At 34.6% G+C, this 16,862-nt stretch overlaps 1 protein-coding gene across 4 annotated transcripts in view; it reads right to left on the bottom strand.

The window, feature by feature from the left end:
* Positions 1-16,862, bottom strand: part of NBEA (neurobeachin) — a 667,546-nt gene that overhangs the window by 555,387 nt on the left and 95,297 nt on the right. For all 4 annotated transcript variants that reach the window (XM_082700384.1, XM_082700385.1, XM_082700381.1 and 1 more), the window contains exons 7-8: positions 11,145-11,264; positions 8,336-8,482 (exon numbers count right to left, since the gene is read on the bottom strand). In XM_082700384.1, the coding sequence (XP_082556510.1) occupies positions 8,336-8,482; positions 11,145-11,264 (267 nt within the window). The remainder of the gene's footprint in view (positions 1-8,335; positions 8,483-11,144; positions 11,265-16,862) is intronic.

Here is a 16,862-nt window from a genome sequence, read left to right as displayed (position 1 = left end):
GAGATAATGGAGAAAGTTTAACTATCTGGTCAATGAACAAAAATCAAGCATTTTAGCTCCAACCTTCTGTTATTTTTCATTGTAGAAATGTCATATTCACATCCTCTTTTTGGATGATCAAACCAATGGTGGGATGATGACAGAGATAGTAAGCTTGCAGTTACTCAGCCCTACCCTGTACAGCCTTGGTAAGGGGACTAATTCTCCACTGGTGGACCAGCAGCTTTGTCTCTTTGCATTCTTGTCACTTAGGGCTTTCTGGGCTTCTGTGTTCTGGTAGCTGAAGTTGTAGTAGTACAGAATGTTGAGATGGCTGCTGACCTTGGGTCTCATCTCCTTGATTCTCCTTATCTCTTTCACTGCCATCCTCTTTAGTCCATCTTCGGCAAGGAGAGCCCCTGTGGAATGGTCCTTTATAACCCCAATGCATATTCTGTCTCACTGGTCAACCCTGCTCTCCTGCATCCTGGTTGTCAGCACCCTCCATCACTTCTCCCCGTACAGGAAGGTTGAAATACTGTGGTCAACATACATAAGGTCTCCCCATGTAGTAAAGTAGGCACCGCGGCCTGAATTAGGTCCTGGTCTTCAGGAGTACTTTCTGATCCTGCATTCTTTTCCCCATTCTCACTATTCTAGAAATTCTACTGGTAATTGCATGGAGGCCCCTGCAATGTGGATAGTGTCTATAATTTAGCAGGTTACAGTCTGCCACACATTTATTGCCTTTCACTGGAAATCTACCAGGACCTGTAACATTTGCTGCCTCTGCACCCTTTTTATCCTTTCAACGATATCAAACTCGACAGACTTTTTATCTTCTACACTGCAAAGGTACTTCCTGGTGTACAAATACATATTCTCTGGTATCATTCCTGTTGATTTAATCTTATCTGTTTCTTTCACTGAACCATTTTATTGTTCCCAAAAACTTCCTTGTGATGAACTTGACCCTTCAGGCACTGCCAATATGAGGCCGCCCTTGCTGCCGCTCACTTAGAGGCTAGATCTTGGCCTCACTGCTAAGGTTGCAGTGATGGTGAGTGGGGCCAGAAGCAGCAGTGGTGGTTCCTGAAGGGGAGAAAGTGGAAGGAGAGCTACTCAGGGCTCTCTGAGATCTGCTCTCCACTCCCAATCTCCACTCCACTATCAATCGAACATTACAGCATTTTAAATTTTATTTTTGAAAGCAAACTGTCATCCTCAAGGGATAGATTTAATTTTTGGAAAAGGAAGAGCAACTTGAAGCCATGTCTGATGAATTAATAGGTATCACAAAATCATCTATTATCAAAAATATAGCGTAGCTCTAAAGTAATGAGAACTGTTTTCTTGTGTAACTTAAAAACTGACCTTTCAAAAGCAATTCCAAAAGAACTGCAACTAACTTGAGAAATGGTAGCATACATTAAATATGCTCGTATCACCCTAAAGATAGTGACTAAAATGAAAATAAAGCTTCACTATTTTGCAGAAAAGGTATGTAGCCATATTCATATGCACATGAGTACATATTACTCAGGTGTTTTCCTATAAAATTTTTATTTACAAATATATTGAACATAAATAAATGTATAGTACAGTAAAAGCAAATAACCAGGAGACCAGAAAAAACAGCTACATATAAACAATTCTTCAAAAGGACAAAATGATGGAAATGGGAGTTACAGAATATTACAGAGGCAGAGAGGTAAAGCCTTCTCACACAATTAGAATGATACAAGCAAAACTAAATAACTATACTTTCAATCATAAACTAATGTTTCTCTTTCAATTCTGAAAAAATACTACTGTCTTCATTAAATGAAAGTACTTTCACCCACTTCAGCTAACATAGTGTGATAATCAAGATCACCCATGACTTCCATGCTGCTAGATGCAATAGCCATTTCTCAGTCCTGAATTTTCTCAACCTGGCAGCAGCATTTGATAATTAATCACCTCTTCTTCTTTTAAAAACATCCAGGACACCACTCTCCTGCATTTTCCTCTTACTCCCTTGCTCTCCTTCTAATTTCCCCTTACTAGATCCTTCTCATCTCCACAACCTGCAAACTTTGGCTTTTCCAAAGACCCATTACTTAGACATCTTTTATCTCTGAACTCATTTCATTGGTATCAAAATCCAGTCTCAGAGCTTTAAATCCTGTCTATAACCTACCAATGCTAAAGTTCCATCTCCAACCTAGACTCCTCCCCAAACTCCAGGCTTACATCACTTCTCCATTTAGATGTCTAACTGGCATCTCAAACATCATATATCTATAAACAAACCTTGACTTTTCTCCCCCAAATTCAGTCTTTCCAAATCTTTCCTATCTCAGTAAATAAAAAGCCCATCAATTCAGTTGTTCAGGCAAAAATAATTGGGTAACCTCTGAATCTCTTCTTGCACCTTTAGTCCATATTCACAGGAACAGAAAATCCTCCTGGATTTACCTCATTTTATGCAAAAGCCGACCTCTTACAGTATTATTTTAAGTATGGCTTATCAAAACTCCAAACAAGTTCCATTACTTTCTGTTGCTATCAGCCTTGTCTAAACCCCTCTATCCTAGTCACAGTAAAACACAATCAGTGTTTGTTACAATCTATCAAGTAAGATTCTATTTTTTTAAAGATTTTATTTATTTATTTGACAGAGAGAGACACAGAGAGAGAGGGAACACAAGCAGGCAGAGTGGGAGAGGAAGAAACAGACTCCCTTGCCCAGCAAGGAGTCCAATGTGGGGCTTGATCCCAGGACCGGGGATCATGACCTGAGCCCAAGGCAGATGCCCAGTGACTGGGTTGACAGGTTCTGCTCCCACTTTGTGGTTTCCCTGACTTTATTTTCCTTGGAGTTTACAAAGTTCCTTCAATCTATAAATATGTTTGTTTTTGTTTTTGTCTTTGTTTTTAATGAAATTGGTAAGTTTTTTACCATTATTTCCTCCTATATTTTTTCTTATACATTGCATATGACATTTCTAAACCATCCCATTCATCTCTATGGTTTTCTTCTTTCCCCCCTAATCTTTTCATTTTCTTCTAATGGTTCTGTCAACCTATATCCAAGTTTATTTCTCTAACATATTAATTTTGCTAATAATAAACCTATACAGTGAATTTTTCTTAACTTCAGATGTATTTTCAGTTCTAAAATTTCCACTTCTTAAAAATTTTGTGGCTGATAATTCCTAGTTCCTTACAAGCAAAATTTTTTTAACCTCACTAGTTATAATAGCTCCCTAAAAGTGCTCATGTAATAATTCCATGATTCTGGGTTACCTGGTACTTGGTGTGTGCTGATTTTCCCTTTCCTTGAGAATACATCACATTTTCCTGGCCTTTCATAGGATGAGAAATTTTGGATTATATATATGCTGGACATGGTGAAAATTATTCCGTAGAGACCATATTGTTCTGAAAAGTATTTCTGTTTTTGTTTTGTCAGATCATTTTCCTGCTTAGATACAATTACAGACTGTCATACCTCCTATGTGTGGTATCTCAGGTCTCAGTTCAGTTCTTGAAGCCTTATTTATAATCTATTATCAGTATGTCATGATCATCAGTTTCAGGGGTTGGCTAGAGATTCAAGCTAAGTTTTTTAAATACAGAATTCAGATTCTTCTCTGACTGTCTATTTTCTGGGGTCGCCCATTAATCCATGTGATGTTGATTGGCCAAGTACTTTTTAACCTTAATTTTTCTGGCCACAAAGTTTCTCTATCAAAGTAAAAAGTAGGGAATTCAGCCCATTCTGATTACCTGTTTCATGTTTTAACACCTCTCTAAAACCTGGCTGCATTTACTCAGTTTTTAGAGCCTCGCATAGTTCTTTATATAACATGCAGAAAGTGGTTATTGTGGGAATATTACTTTCTTAGGAGTTTGCCTATTCAAGCAAATATCAGAAACCCTCCAAAATGATTTTTTTAATGATTTTTATTTATTTATCTGAGAGAGTGAGAGACAGAGAGAAAAAGAAAGAGAGAGAATGCACACATAAGCAGGGGGAAAAGCAGAAGGAAGAGGAGAAGCTGACTCCCTGCTGAGCAGGGAGCCCAATGATGTGGGGCTCGATCCCAGGACCCTGGGATCGTGACCTGAGCCGAAGGCAGACACTTAACCAACTGAGCCACTCAGACTCTCCTCCAAAGTGATTTTTAACTAACTAACTAACTCTGTATATTTTTTCTATATCAGTTAGATCTTTATCATAATATAATAAACTGATAAAGAATCACTATGCTATCATTTTATTGAAGGGAGGACAAAACACAAAGCAAAATTTTAGTACTGAAAAATTTAGCAATGCAGACAAAGTGCTTAATAATTAGGAAATGTACAATAACAATTAGAAAATATCAGAAATTTAAAATCTGTTTTGCAAACTCATGTCAAAAAGCCACTGTATAAGATACTTGTAGCCACTGAATAACCACATCAAACAGAGCTTAACTCACAGTTTTTCCATACTAGAAAAAATTACAGTGAGAAATTTTTGTTTTACAAATTATTACCAAATCTAATGCTTTGTCTGATTAGTAATACCCTCCTTTTATTTACTGTTTACCTAAAATAACTAAGTGCAAAATATTCACTGACAAGCTATATTGCTCAAAACCAGACATTTCACAGAAAGAAAGTTACCTAATATTCCAACGGTCAACAAGTCAAAATTACGTGGGACAGGCTGTACAGTATGTATAGTTTGAGGACATTATTTTGGGGGGATTTATTTTATCTCAGAGCCCAGATGTTGACATGCTATCGACATTAAGCCCAGAACCACAGAGAATACCAACTGACAATCATACTTATTAGAAGCTCCAAATAACCTGCATCAATGAATATAAATACATTATTATATAACAATAATTCTAGCTTCATTTGTGATTTAAGCCAAATGTCAACTGATTACTATATCCTAAACACCATAAAAATTCCACTGCAACTTTCTACCCTTCAACTCATAGGAAGTGACTTTGCCTCCTATTTTACCCAAGAAAATTGAGATCATTATGTGTGAACCACTTCAGCTTTCTCTTTGTCATAACACAATCTGATCTTCATTTGTATCCTCTCCTATTTCCTTTCATTCTCTGAATTTCTAGAAAACAACTTCAATTTCAAAAATTTTTATAGATGCTTTTCCTGATTATAATTCTACTTTAGTATTTACAAATTGAGAAAATACATATACACCCATGGATTTATACAGTCTATTTCCATTAATAACATGGGGCTCAGGGGGCACGTAGGTTGCAGAGTCAGATGAGCATCAACTCTTGGTTTCGATTCAGGTCGTGATCTCAGAGTTGTGAGATTAAGCCCCATGGGCTCCATGCTCAGCAAGGTCTTGGCCCGGGACTCTCTCTCCCTCTGCCTCTCCCCAAACCCCCCCTAAATAAATAAACCTTTTTTTTTTTTTTAAGATTTTATTTATTTATTTGACAGACAGAGATTACAAGTAGGCAGAGAGACAGAGCAAAGAGCTACCGAGCAAAGAGCCCGATATGGGGCTCGATCCCAGAACTCTGGGAGTCATGACCTGAGCCGAAGGCAGAAGCTTTAACCCACTGAGCCACCCAGCAGCCAACTATATAAACCAATTAATAACAAAATCAAAGAAACACATCAACAATAACACAATCATAGTAGGGGACTTTAACACTCCCCTCACTGAAATGGACAGATCATCCGAGCAAAAGATCAGCAAGGAAATAAAGGCCTTAAACGACACACTGGACCAGATGGACATCACAGATATATTCAGAATATTTCATCCCCAAGCAACAGAATACACATTCTTCTCTAGTGCACATGGAACATTCTCCAGAATAGATCACATCCTCGGTCCTAAATCAGGACTCAACCGGTATCAAAAGACTGGGATCATTCCCTGCATATTTTCAGACCACAATGCTCTAAAGCTAGAACTCAACCACAAAAGGAAGTTTGGAAAGAACCCAAATACATGGAGACTAAACAGCATCCTTCTAAAGAATGAATGGGTCAACCGGGAAATTAAAGAAGAATTGAAAAAAATCATGGAAACAAATGATAATGAAAATACAAAGGTTCAAAATCTGTGGGACACAACAAAGGCAGTCCTGAGAGGAAAATATATAGCGGTACAAGCCTTTCTCAAGAAATAAAAACCAAACCAAACCAAGGGGTTCAGTGGGCTATACCCATAGGTTGGGAAATTTCAAAGCTTAATGAAATACTTTTTCATGCAATGCCCAAAATTTCAAGGTACTTTCTTTTGAAAGTCCTAATTTGATATAGGTACTCTATTGTCTATGTTATTAGGATGCTTGGAATACATTCTCTACCACTTGACTATTTGTATACAGAACATAGTGACACAGGGTTACTACTCATTTCCACTTCTGTTGTAAAAGACTATGATGAAAAAGGGCCATGTTACAAATTACTAAGTCTGAAAAGTGGTTCAAGACAATGTTTGCTCCTTTCCAAATAAGAGAATTACATAACTTGTTTATATTTAGTCCTTTTCCTTTTTCCTGCCAGGAAGCTCCTCCCATCATTTCTAAAATTTCACTATAATCATCATATTGGATTTATAGCTTACAAAACTGGGTTTTTTTTTAATTTCTTTCTTAATTATGCATCATTGACTTGATTCACTTAATATCATTCTGGCAGTACTTGAAAAAAACCACTTCAAATATTTTAAGCCAAGCCAAAGTATAACAAAAGGAGGCAGAAAGTACACTAATCGGGTGCCTGGGTGGCTCAGTGGGTTAAAGCGCTGCCTTCGGCTCAGGTCATGGTCTCAGGGTCCTGGGATCGAGTCCCACATAGGGCTCTCTGCTCAGCAGGGAGCCTGCTTCCCTCTCTCTCTCTCTCTGCCTGCCTCTCCATCTACTTGTGATCTCTCTCTCTCTGTCAAATAAAAAAATAAATAATCTTTAAAAAAAAAAAAAACAAAAGAAAGTACATTAATCTAAAAATCTGAATTACAAGGTGCCTCGTTAGTGCAGTAGATAGCGTGTCAGTCTCATAAAAATCTGAATTACAGAAACATTCCCATGCAAAGCCAACACATGGCAGAACCATGACCCAAACGAAACTAAAGGAATGACAGAATAAAAAGTGCTGTATAAGCACAAAGTCGTTTCTAGGGATAGTAAAATTAATGATATGGAAAATAGATCGTAGCAAATATTTTCACGTTGACACAAAAATAACAGCATTATTGTCATTTAATATTATTCTGATTATTTTATATATACCGGGAACAGACTTATTTTTGTACCCCTGTTTTCATAATATAGTCTTCATACTGATTATTTGAACACTGTTTTTAAGAAAACAGCTCTTCCATGCAAGACATAAACTTATAAATACTTTGACTTACACCCCATAATTTTCTCTCAGCTCCTAAATGTTTGGGATGTCACAGCTTCTAATGTAATTTAAATAAAACTCTTATTTCTTATTATTACAGGTATACTGTACATTAAAAACTAATTTATATATGTGAATGCAGTATCTTGCCTAATTCAGTCTTCGTTTTCAAAGTTAAAAAACAGGAAGAATATGATAAATCATATTAATTGATTTTGCAAAACTCAGATACTCAATACTATACTGACCTTCTCCACCTATTGTAAAGGACGAGCAAAAGTAAAAACTAAAACTGAATTAATTTCAGTCACATGTAATTTTATACCATTTTCTTCTTAAATCTTTATTCTTTCCAAATTATCTCTAATTTGAACAATAATGGTCATTTCATGTGTTCATCTATATTTCAAAATTTGAGATTTTAAATTCCACATTAAGCAATATGCTTTTATAAAATATAAAAGCATATTTCAGAATTATGTTAACAAAAGCCATGGCTTTAATATTAGAAAATATTCTGAAGAATTTTAAAACTTCGGGGCGCATGGGTGGCTCAGTGGGTTAAGCCGCTGCCTTCAGCTCAGGTCATGATCTCAGGGTCCTGGGATCGAGTCCCGCATCGGGCTCTCTGCTTGGCAGGGAGCCTGCTTCCTCCCCTCTCTCTCTGCCTGCCTCTCTGCCTACTTGTGATCTCTCTCTGTCAAATAAATAAATAAAATCTTTTTTAAAAAATTAAAAAAAAAATAAAAAACATAAAAAGAATTTTAAAACTTCATGAAAATAGTGAAAAAGAGAAAAAGCACCTTGAAAACAAAATGAAACCTGTAATAACAGCTGAGTTCCAAACAGCAGAGATAACTCTGAAACCACCTTGAAGGAAGATTATTGCTATATATTATATAGTATCACATTTCACATAGAGTTCACATAAAACTTTCCACAGAATTTATAACAAGATACTTATTACTACCTTATATCCAGGTCCTAACTGATGAATTGCAAATATCTGTGCAGGGTTGAGCGCTTCACTGAATACATACACGGCACCGAGTTGACCACAGAACACCCTATTTGCATCAGCAGTTTCTGAAGATCCGAGAAAGCACTTGTCATAGCTCTATTTTTTAAAAAGTCACAAAAAAAAAATCAATGTATTATTTTGTAATGATAAAATATTTAAAGACAACTGCCTTCACTGTCATGAATATCTTAAAATATAACAATAACAACAGAAGAAAGCATCACTTAAGACTTTATGGAGTATTGAAGTAATAAAGACCAGCTAAAGACTTTTAGAAAAAGTGTATCAGTTAAATATTTTATATCTATACAAAAGCAAAACAAAACAAATCATCTATTCAATAATCACTTAACCACTATAGAAATGTTATCTTAAAGGCAAAAGGGCTTATAATTTTATTTACAAAAGTAAAACTAATTTTAAAACTCTAATCATTTAACAATTGTCCATATAGAGAGAGATTCATCTAAATCAGAGAATGACTATTCCATATGTTAACCATAAACACATAAGCCCTAATTTTTGAAACTAATGTCTCCCCCAGGGATATATATTCCTCTATCTCTCCACACTAAGTCAAGGACACAACAAAAATCACTTCCCTCTCTTCCATGAGTAGGCATTATGCAGAACCAAATCAATATTGATCACCAAAATTTGCCACCTAAAGCACGTGGTATGGTGCTCTTCATCGGAAGAGTTCAAGACCTTAAGAAGCCACATTGATGAAGACCCTTCCCATCTCTGCTTCTTAAAATCTCACCAAATATTAGGCCCTGGTTTACTTCCCCCATCCTCACAGGATATTACACTCCTTAGCACTAGTAAGCAAGACATTAAATATATATGGTTTTCCTTTGGCGCCTCAATAAAATGACAAAATATCTGTGAATGAATTATGAAGACAGAAACTCATCAACAGATACCCAATCTGTAATTAAAACTATAGGAACTGAAGAATTTGTTGCATAATGTTATGTGCACATATGTGTTATTGCCCAGACCTCTCCATTTCTTGGTACACCACTGCAAATAATTTAAAAATCTAAGTCTTTTTTTTCTTTTCTTTCTTTCCCTCCCCCCTTCCTTTCTCCCTCCTTCATTCTTTCCTTCCTTCCTTCCTTTTTAAATATAACTGTAGAGTTAGTGAAAGTCGTCAAAATCTCTTGGGTTTCTTCCACTCTATAATTAAAAAGTCTCCCCTTTGGAAGGCAGATATGAAGTAGAATGGCATCTATGTATTCTAACTCTGCAAAATCATTCTCAAAAATTGACTGTTTCTGGCCCCACTATGAGTTTCTGGGGCAGAAAGAGCAAACTTGTTCTATAAATGAATAGACAGTAAATATTTTAAACTTTTCAAGCCACATGTGGTTTCTACCATATAATCTTTTTTGATTTTTGTTTGTCTCAATATTTAAAAAAAAGAAAAAGAAAAAGAAAAACCTCTAAAAATGAAAAAAAAAAACCCACAAAGATTCTTAGGTCATGCAAAAACAGGTCAAGGTTCAGATATGGTCTTCGGGGGTACTCTTGACTTAGGGCAAAAGCAATGGACTGTGCATACAGCATTATGTGGAAGAAAACCAGAGAGAACAAGAGACCCTGCTCTTGAGTAAATTAAAGTCTGGAGAGATACAGACAATACTAAGAAGTGAATTTTGTTAAAAAGATATAAGTTTTTGTAAAACCAGGCATGCTGGAATGCTCGTATATTATTGGGTTTGGAATACTTTTGGCACTAGAAAACATATTTTCCTTTGGTTCTAACAGGCCAGGATAATGACAGGGGAAAGCCGAGAACAGAGCTCTTGAGGTTTTAACTCTAGTTATTCTCTATCCGGAATCCAACTGTGTTACCTCCCTCACTGTTAACAGGCAAGTCAAAACTAGTATTGTTTGTTATTTACAAAATAAATCACTTAATTGATCTCCCTACTTCTGTCATTTTTTTTCCTTCAGAATATTCTCAATACTGCAGCCTGACTGATATTTTTAACATATGCACCAGCATTACATCACTCGTCTGCACAAAACCTTCCAAAGATTTTTAATGTTGGGTAAGATGGGAAAGTCCAGGTATTGTGTCTGCACATAAGGCCCTGCATGATTTCACTCCCTGCTGTCTACCTAGCCTTATCTCTTAAACATTATTCTGTCCATTCCTCCCTCTGTTCTAGACAAAGTGATTGCTTTTTTCTTCAATTAACTTCTCAACTCTGTCTCAAAGACTGCACTCACTGCTTCCAGCAAATGGGATATTTCTCCTCAATATTCACATGACTTGCTCCCTCAACTCTTCTAAAATCATCTCATACCATCTGGCTTCCCACTTCCCTACACCTATAATTTCTATACCTAGTCCCACTAAAATTTTTTCCACAGCATTTATCATACTGACTAAATGTTATATTTATTCATTTTGTAATTAAAATCTTCTTATCACATCCAAATAAGGTACAAGACCCAGTTTTTAACTGACTGAAATTTTGGAAAGAATAGATAACTGTATAGATTTTTTGACCTAATACTTAATTTATTGAGCAATTTTCTTTTTTTTTTTTACCACTAATTGTCTATTTTAGCAACTTAATTATATTAAAGACCTAAAAATTCACTTAAAAGAAAATAACTTTCAAAGTATAACTATTAAGTTCCTTCCAAACTATTTTTTATACAATTCATGTTATGAACAATGACAGATCACACACTGAAAAACATTAAAGCACAGATTAAAAACAAAAAACAAAAAACTTACATCATTTGTGTTAACATGCCAAGCCATATCACCATAGGATACCAGCTGCCCATTAACATAACACCGAATTTCACTGTTCCTCCATCGATTATAAATGTGGACAATGCTGATCATGTACCACTTAAATAAAAAAAATTTTAAAGACCTTAATATGTCATGTTTAGTTATTGTCTAAAAAAGCAATCATAACATTCATACACAATACAAAAAATGCTTGATATAATAACAATTATACCTTACTATTTCAAGTTCCCCCTTATTTCTCATTTTGCAGATGGAAGAAGTGACTCATAAAGAATAAATCTGTGATGTAGACAGACCTAGAACACCTTGAACTCTGGAATGATACTCCTTCCATTATACTAAGATCCAAATATTATGGAAATACAATATATTTGTGTTCATTCATTTAATAACATGTATATTCTGCCAGGCACCACAAATGCCCAAGTTTGGCCAGACAGAGCATAGGTCCAACTCTCCTGAAAATTCATGGTATAATGAAAGAGACACAGATTAGATATATAAAGATATATAAAATGATGAACAATGAACTCTACAAAGGGGGAAAAACAAAACCACTGTAAACTGAGAAAGAATAACCTAGAATTCTACTTTGGATTGTATGGTCAGGAAAGACCTGTCAGAGGAGCAACATTTTAACATTTATAATGAAATTTAGGTAATTTCAATTCCACAATTTAGATTTATTAGGTCCAAGTATAATTATATATTTTTAACCTGATAATGTGCGACTATGCATTAAGAATCTAGGAATGAGTTTATATTAAGTTCTAACTTTATAGCTCCTAAGTTCAACCAAAAGCAGTTTAAGTGTAAGTTCAACCAAAAGCATTTTAAGTGTATACTTTGATACAGAATGGTTTAAGTTCTATAACAATTTGTGGCTCCAACCCTTACTCTAAGGCTGAGAATACAGCAATATTTTTCTAAAATATTAAAAAAATTCAAAAATTGACAGATACTTGAACAAGTATGCCTTCAGTGGTTAAGGAGGGAAAATTAGATTTAGTTTCCTCCCCCAAATTAAAAATATATAATACACACTTTATTTCCCAAATTTCTTAGAAATACTATTCAATTATTTCATATAGCATATTTTCAAAAACATAAACCTATAGTAATAATTCCCAACCACTAAAATATTAGTTATTTCAAGGTGTCTGAAAAACTTTGAACAAAATTCAATTTCTTTCATTTTGATTTTGAAAATAAAAATTGTGCACTCAAACGTCATGGAAGACAATAACACAAACAACACTGTTCCTCAATTATAGAAACAAAATGTCAGGTCAAACTGCTGAACCCCTAAAACATGGGCCTTTTTAAAAGTTGTTTTCATTTTAGGTAATCCTTAACTCCAATTATCGCAAACTGAACCTTCACTGGATCAGAAACCAATATATATGTTTGTCCTGACTAAAAGCAGAAGAAAATCTTTAAAGTCAGTCATTTAACAACTTGTATTTCTAAATACTATGAAATTATCAGGCAAAAGCCATGAAAATGAAGCTTTAAATAAATTTAAGAAAAATCTTACAGTTTACATGTGTCAGAAATCAAATGTACCTATGTTACCCTCACTGGGTTTGAAAATTTTCCATCAGAATGTCATCTAGGTAACACAGGAAATATAATCTTTATATTTTGGAGTAAAATTTTTAGAAATTTCAAATTTCTAAGCAGAATACACATTAAAAAAATGTCTTTAAATAGAAGAGGACTTCCTGCTATCCAAAGACAAGTTTAAGATAAATAATATTAGGTGTATTATTATAGTTACTGAGATACCTAATATAGAAAAGTACTTATTGAATAAATATTTATTGAGCTCTTTTTCCTGTGTACCAGATAATTTAGTGTACTGGGCTGGAAAATACAAACTGCAAATTCATACAGATATAAACTGAGTTCCCAGGTTACCAGTTCTATGGCTTCTGGCAAATTATTTAGCCTCTCTGAAAAAACTTCCATGTCTAAAAAAGGAGGAATAATAATGCCTGCTTTATGGAATGACTGTGAATATTACACATAATAGACAACATATGAAAATTATAAGGGACAGTTCTTAATAGATATTTAGTACCCATATAAATAAGATAGCATTAACTAAATATATATTCATTTTTTAATGCACTATGTCCCCAAATGAGATTTTTTTCTGCTGGAATTAACACTATTTACTCCTCAGGGTCATTCCCTCATTTAAAAAATTTACTGAGCATCTGTTTCATGCCAAGTATCACCCAGATTGCGGGCATACGAAGATAACATATAAACCCTTAAGGAGGTTTCACCAGAAAAACAAACATAAAAACAACTATAAAACCAACACAAATATCTAAAACACAGATTTGGAGCAAAAGAAGTAATGACTAACTGAAGGCATAGGGCAAAGACAAGACAAATGGAGAAGGAAGGCTAACAAAGAAGTCACTAAAAGAGTAAACTGAAACTTAAGATATAGCTTAAAGGATGAATACAAACTGTTGCGGAAAAAGGAGGGAAAGAAACATTCCAAGCAGAAGAAGCCTAATACTTCACATTATAACACAGAGTCCTGACAAAATTTTTCTCCGTGTTTAGATTTAACTGCAATAACAAAGGCCAGCTTGTAAAGAGAAGTGTAGACACCTTTAGTAATTGGACTTTGTTTCTGCATAATGTGGTACCACTAGGAATTTTAAGCAGGAAAGTGAAATGATCATCTTCACAATTTAGGAAATAACCAGCTATAGTGAGTGAGTGGGTTAGTTAGGAAAATGTGGTTAAAGATAAAGCTGAAAACTATTGCAAAGGTTCAGGAAAGAAAACTATAAAAGCCTAAATTAAGATAAAGGTATTTGTAATTAAAAGAAGGGGGATAGGGACTAATTAACAGAACTGACTGAAAGTGCTGATACAAAAAAGGCAAATGTAAGATAGTTTCCAATTTTTTACTTAATTTGGTTGCGGTACCATTAACTTGAGATAATTAATACAGTTAGCCACTTAATTAGCCAGATAACAAGATATGGAATAACAGAGTTTGCTTTTGGTCATAACACTGATATTTGATAAAACTGATGAATGAATAAATGAATGCAGAGTCGAGTGAATGAACTGATCTCAGTGAAGATCAATGTAGTTTCAGGAAAATTAACTTTTCTGTTCTCTTTTCTTGATATATCAATATATCCTTTATATATAATAGACAAATGCTTTTTCAATTCCAAAGAGCTCAACCTTTGACTTGATAGTTTTGACTAGTTTTTAAAGAAATGGGAGGAAAGCTGGAAACTGTGTATCATATGATAGTATGTACATCTACTAAGGTCTGCATTTAATTAAGACTCAAAAATAGATCTATAAAAGAAGAACAAGAAAAAAAACTGTAATAAGAATTCACAGGAAAGGGGCGCCTGGGTGGCTCAGTGGGTTAAAGCCTCTGCCTTCGGCTCAGGTCATGATCCCAGGGTCCTAGGATCCAGCCCCACATTGGGCTCTGCTCGGCAGGGATCCTGCTTCCCTTCCTCTCTCTGCCTGCCTCTCTGCCTACTCATGATCTCTATCTGTCAAATAAGTAAATAAAATCTAAAAAAAAAAAAAAAAAAAGAATTCACAGGAAAATATAACATGATAATTATACAAATACCAACAGTAGCTAACACATAGGTATTAACACAAGGTCAAACATCTGTAAGTGGTACAGGTAAGGAAGCGAAAGTTTTAATATAAACATTTCTTTTTGAAAGGTCAGTTAAATACCTTATTAAATGATAACAATTTAGCTAGGGCATCTTCTGGAAAAATAAGGAAAAAAAAGAATGTATTTATCTTGAATAATGAAACAATAAAATAAAATACTATGGTTTTCAAGGTTTCTGAGAATCTTAACAGGTTTTTCAAAACCTCTATCACTCTATGGCTTTGCACCGGCCAAGACTCCTTAGAATCAATGTATATAGAGCTGCTACAAATGGGAATGTATCTCTCATAAGGAAATAGCATAGAAACAAAAACAGAGAGAACAAATGGGTTAAATTGCTTTTATTGGTTAATGACAATTTTATTTGGTTCTTAACTTCACCCTAACTTTCCTTATTTATACTCTTCAAACCAATGTTATCTAAACTTATCTAATGAAAAAAAAATCACCTAGAGCATTTGTTAAAAACATATTCCCAATACGAAAATTCTAATTCTAAGAAGCCGTATCTATTACAAATTCCTGAGGAAATTCAAAATAGTTTGGCACATTTGGCAAACCCTCCTGGGTGTCATCTCAAATCTAATAAGTCAGAATTTCTGATGGAGGGACAACTGAAGTTATAGGAACTAACTGTGATTTGTATCAAGGAAAAAAGAACCTCCGATCTAATATAAAAATTTATTTTGAATCATTGGTTTTTAAGCTATTTTCCAAGTATATATTAATAAATGATTGTTACACTGATATTCTTTAATAAAAATAGCTATTACTATTGCTTAAACATAAAGCAAATATTTTTATTAGACTCAGGTAAAATTTTTAAATGTGTATTTGAAAACCCCATCCTAAATCATAATTTCATCAATACATGGCAAAACACACATGGGATCATAAGCAAACAAGAAAACAAACGAAAAGAAAGAAAAAGAAATGGCATCCCTCTGCTATATGTGGGCTCATCATCTCTGTTATGGTTGTTCCTGTGGATAAATATTCCCGTGGGTAAAATGTAGAGTGTGCCCTAAAGAAGGTAGACAATCTCACTGTCATATATCCAAAAGACCCTTTAACCTGGAAGGGGTAACTGGCCTTAAACATGTGGAAATAGGAACTCCTATTATTTCTGTCCTTTTTTTTTAAGATTGAGAACTTTCAAATGCTTAGTTACTCTTACACACAGATGGAGTCCATTAAAATATTTTATACACACACACACACACATATATAAAATGGAACATTTCTCTAGAAAAACCCCAGGTAATAGCAAATTATATCTTATAAATCTAGTTACACAGTTACACATTTCTCTGCATTTTCTCTTGTTATTTTTTATGTTCAGAGTAGGCTTTTAAAAGTGCATTTCAACCTGGTCTCTGAAGATCCATATTCTACTAGATATTAGGCAAAGGTATATTTAATGGGCCAAAACATTAGCTGTAGAGCAACATTCCCTCCTTGAAGTCAGCATTACTGAAGAAGCAGAAATCACTGCAACCTTCAATCTCAGGAAACACGATTCAGGACTACCAGAATTAACTAAAACTCCCTCAAGAAAAATCTCTCTGTATTACCAAATCTAGAGGTTTAACACCTGACCTTTTGAAAGAGCTAAATATCTATAAATCCATAGTGCATGATATGTACACATTTAAAAACTACTGTGAAGTCTGAATCTCCAGTCTAAAAACTGGTTCTAATATCTAAATCAAGTGAAGTCAGAGGAAGAAGAGGGAAGAAGAACAAGAAAAAGGAGGAGGAGGGAAAAGGGAAAAAGAAGGGGAAACTTAGGGGAAGATGAAAAGGATGAACAAGAGGAATTAGAGGCAAAAGAGGGACAAGAGAATATTGAGAAGGAGAAAAGCAAAGGAAGAAGAAGAATAAGATAGAACGGTAATTAAAGCAAAATTTCTGCAAATGCTCTTCATACATAATTCCTCAAAACTATCATTAAATAACAAAGTTCATATATAAGTTTGCCTTTGAATAAACTTTGAAGTAATAATGTA

Source organism: Mustela nivalis (assembly GCF_964662115.1).
Source record: "Mustela nivalis genome assembly, chromosome: 15".
Classification (NCBI taxonomy): Eukaryota; Metazoa; Chordata; class Mammalia; order Carnivora; family Mustelidae; genus Mustela; species Mustela nivalis.
The sequence above is the reverse complement of the archived record's forward strand: the minus strand, read 5'-3'. Positions and strand labels throughout refer to the sequence as shown.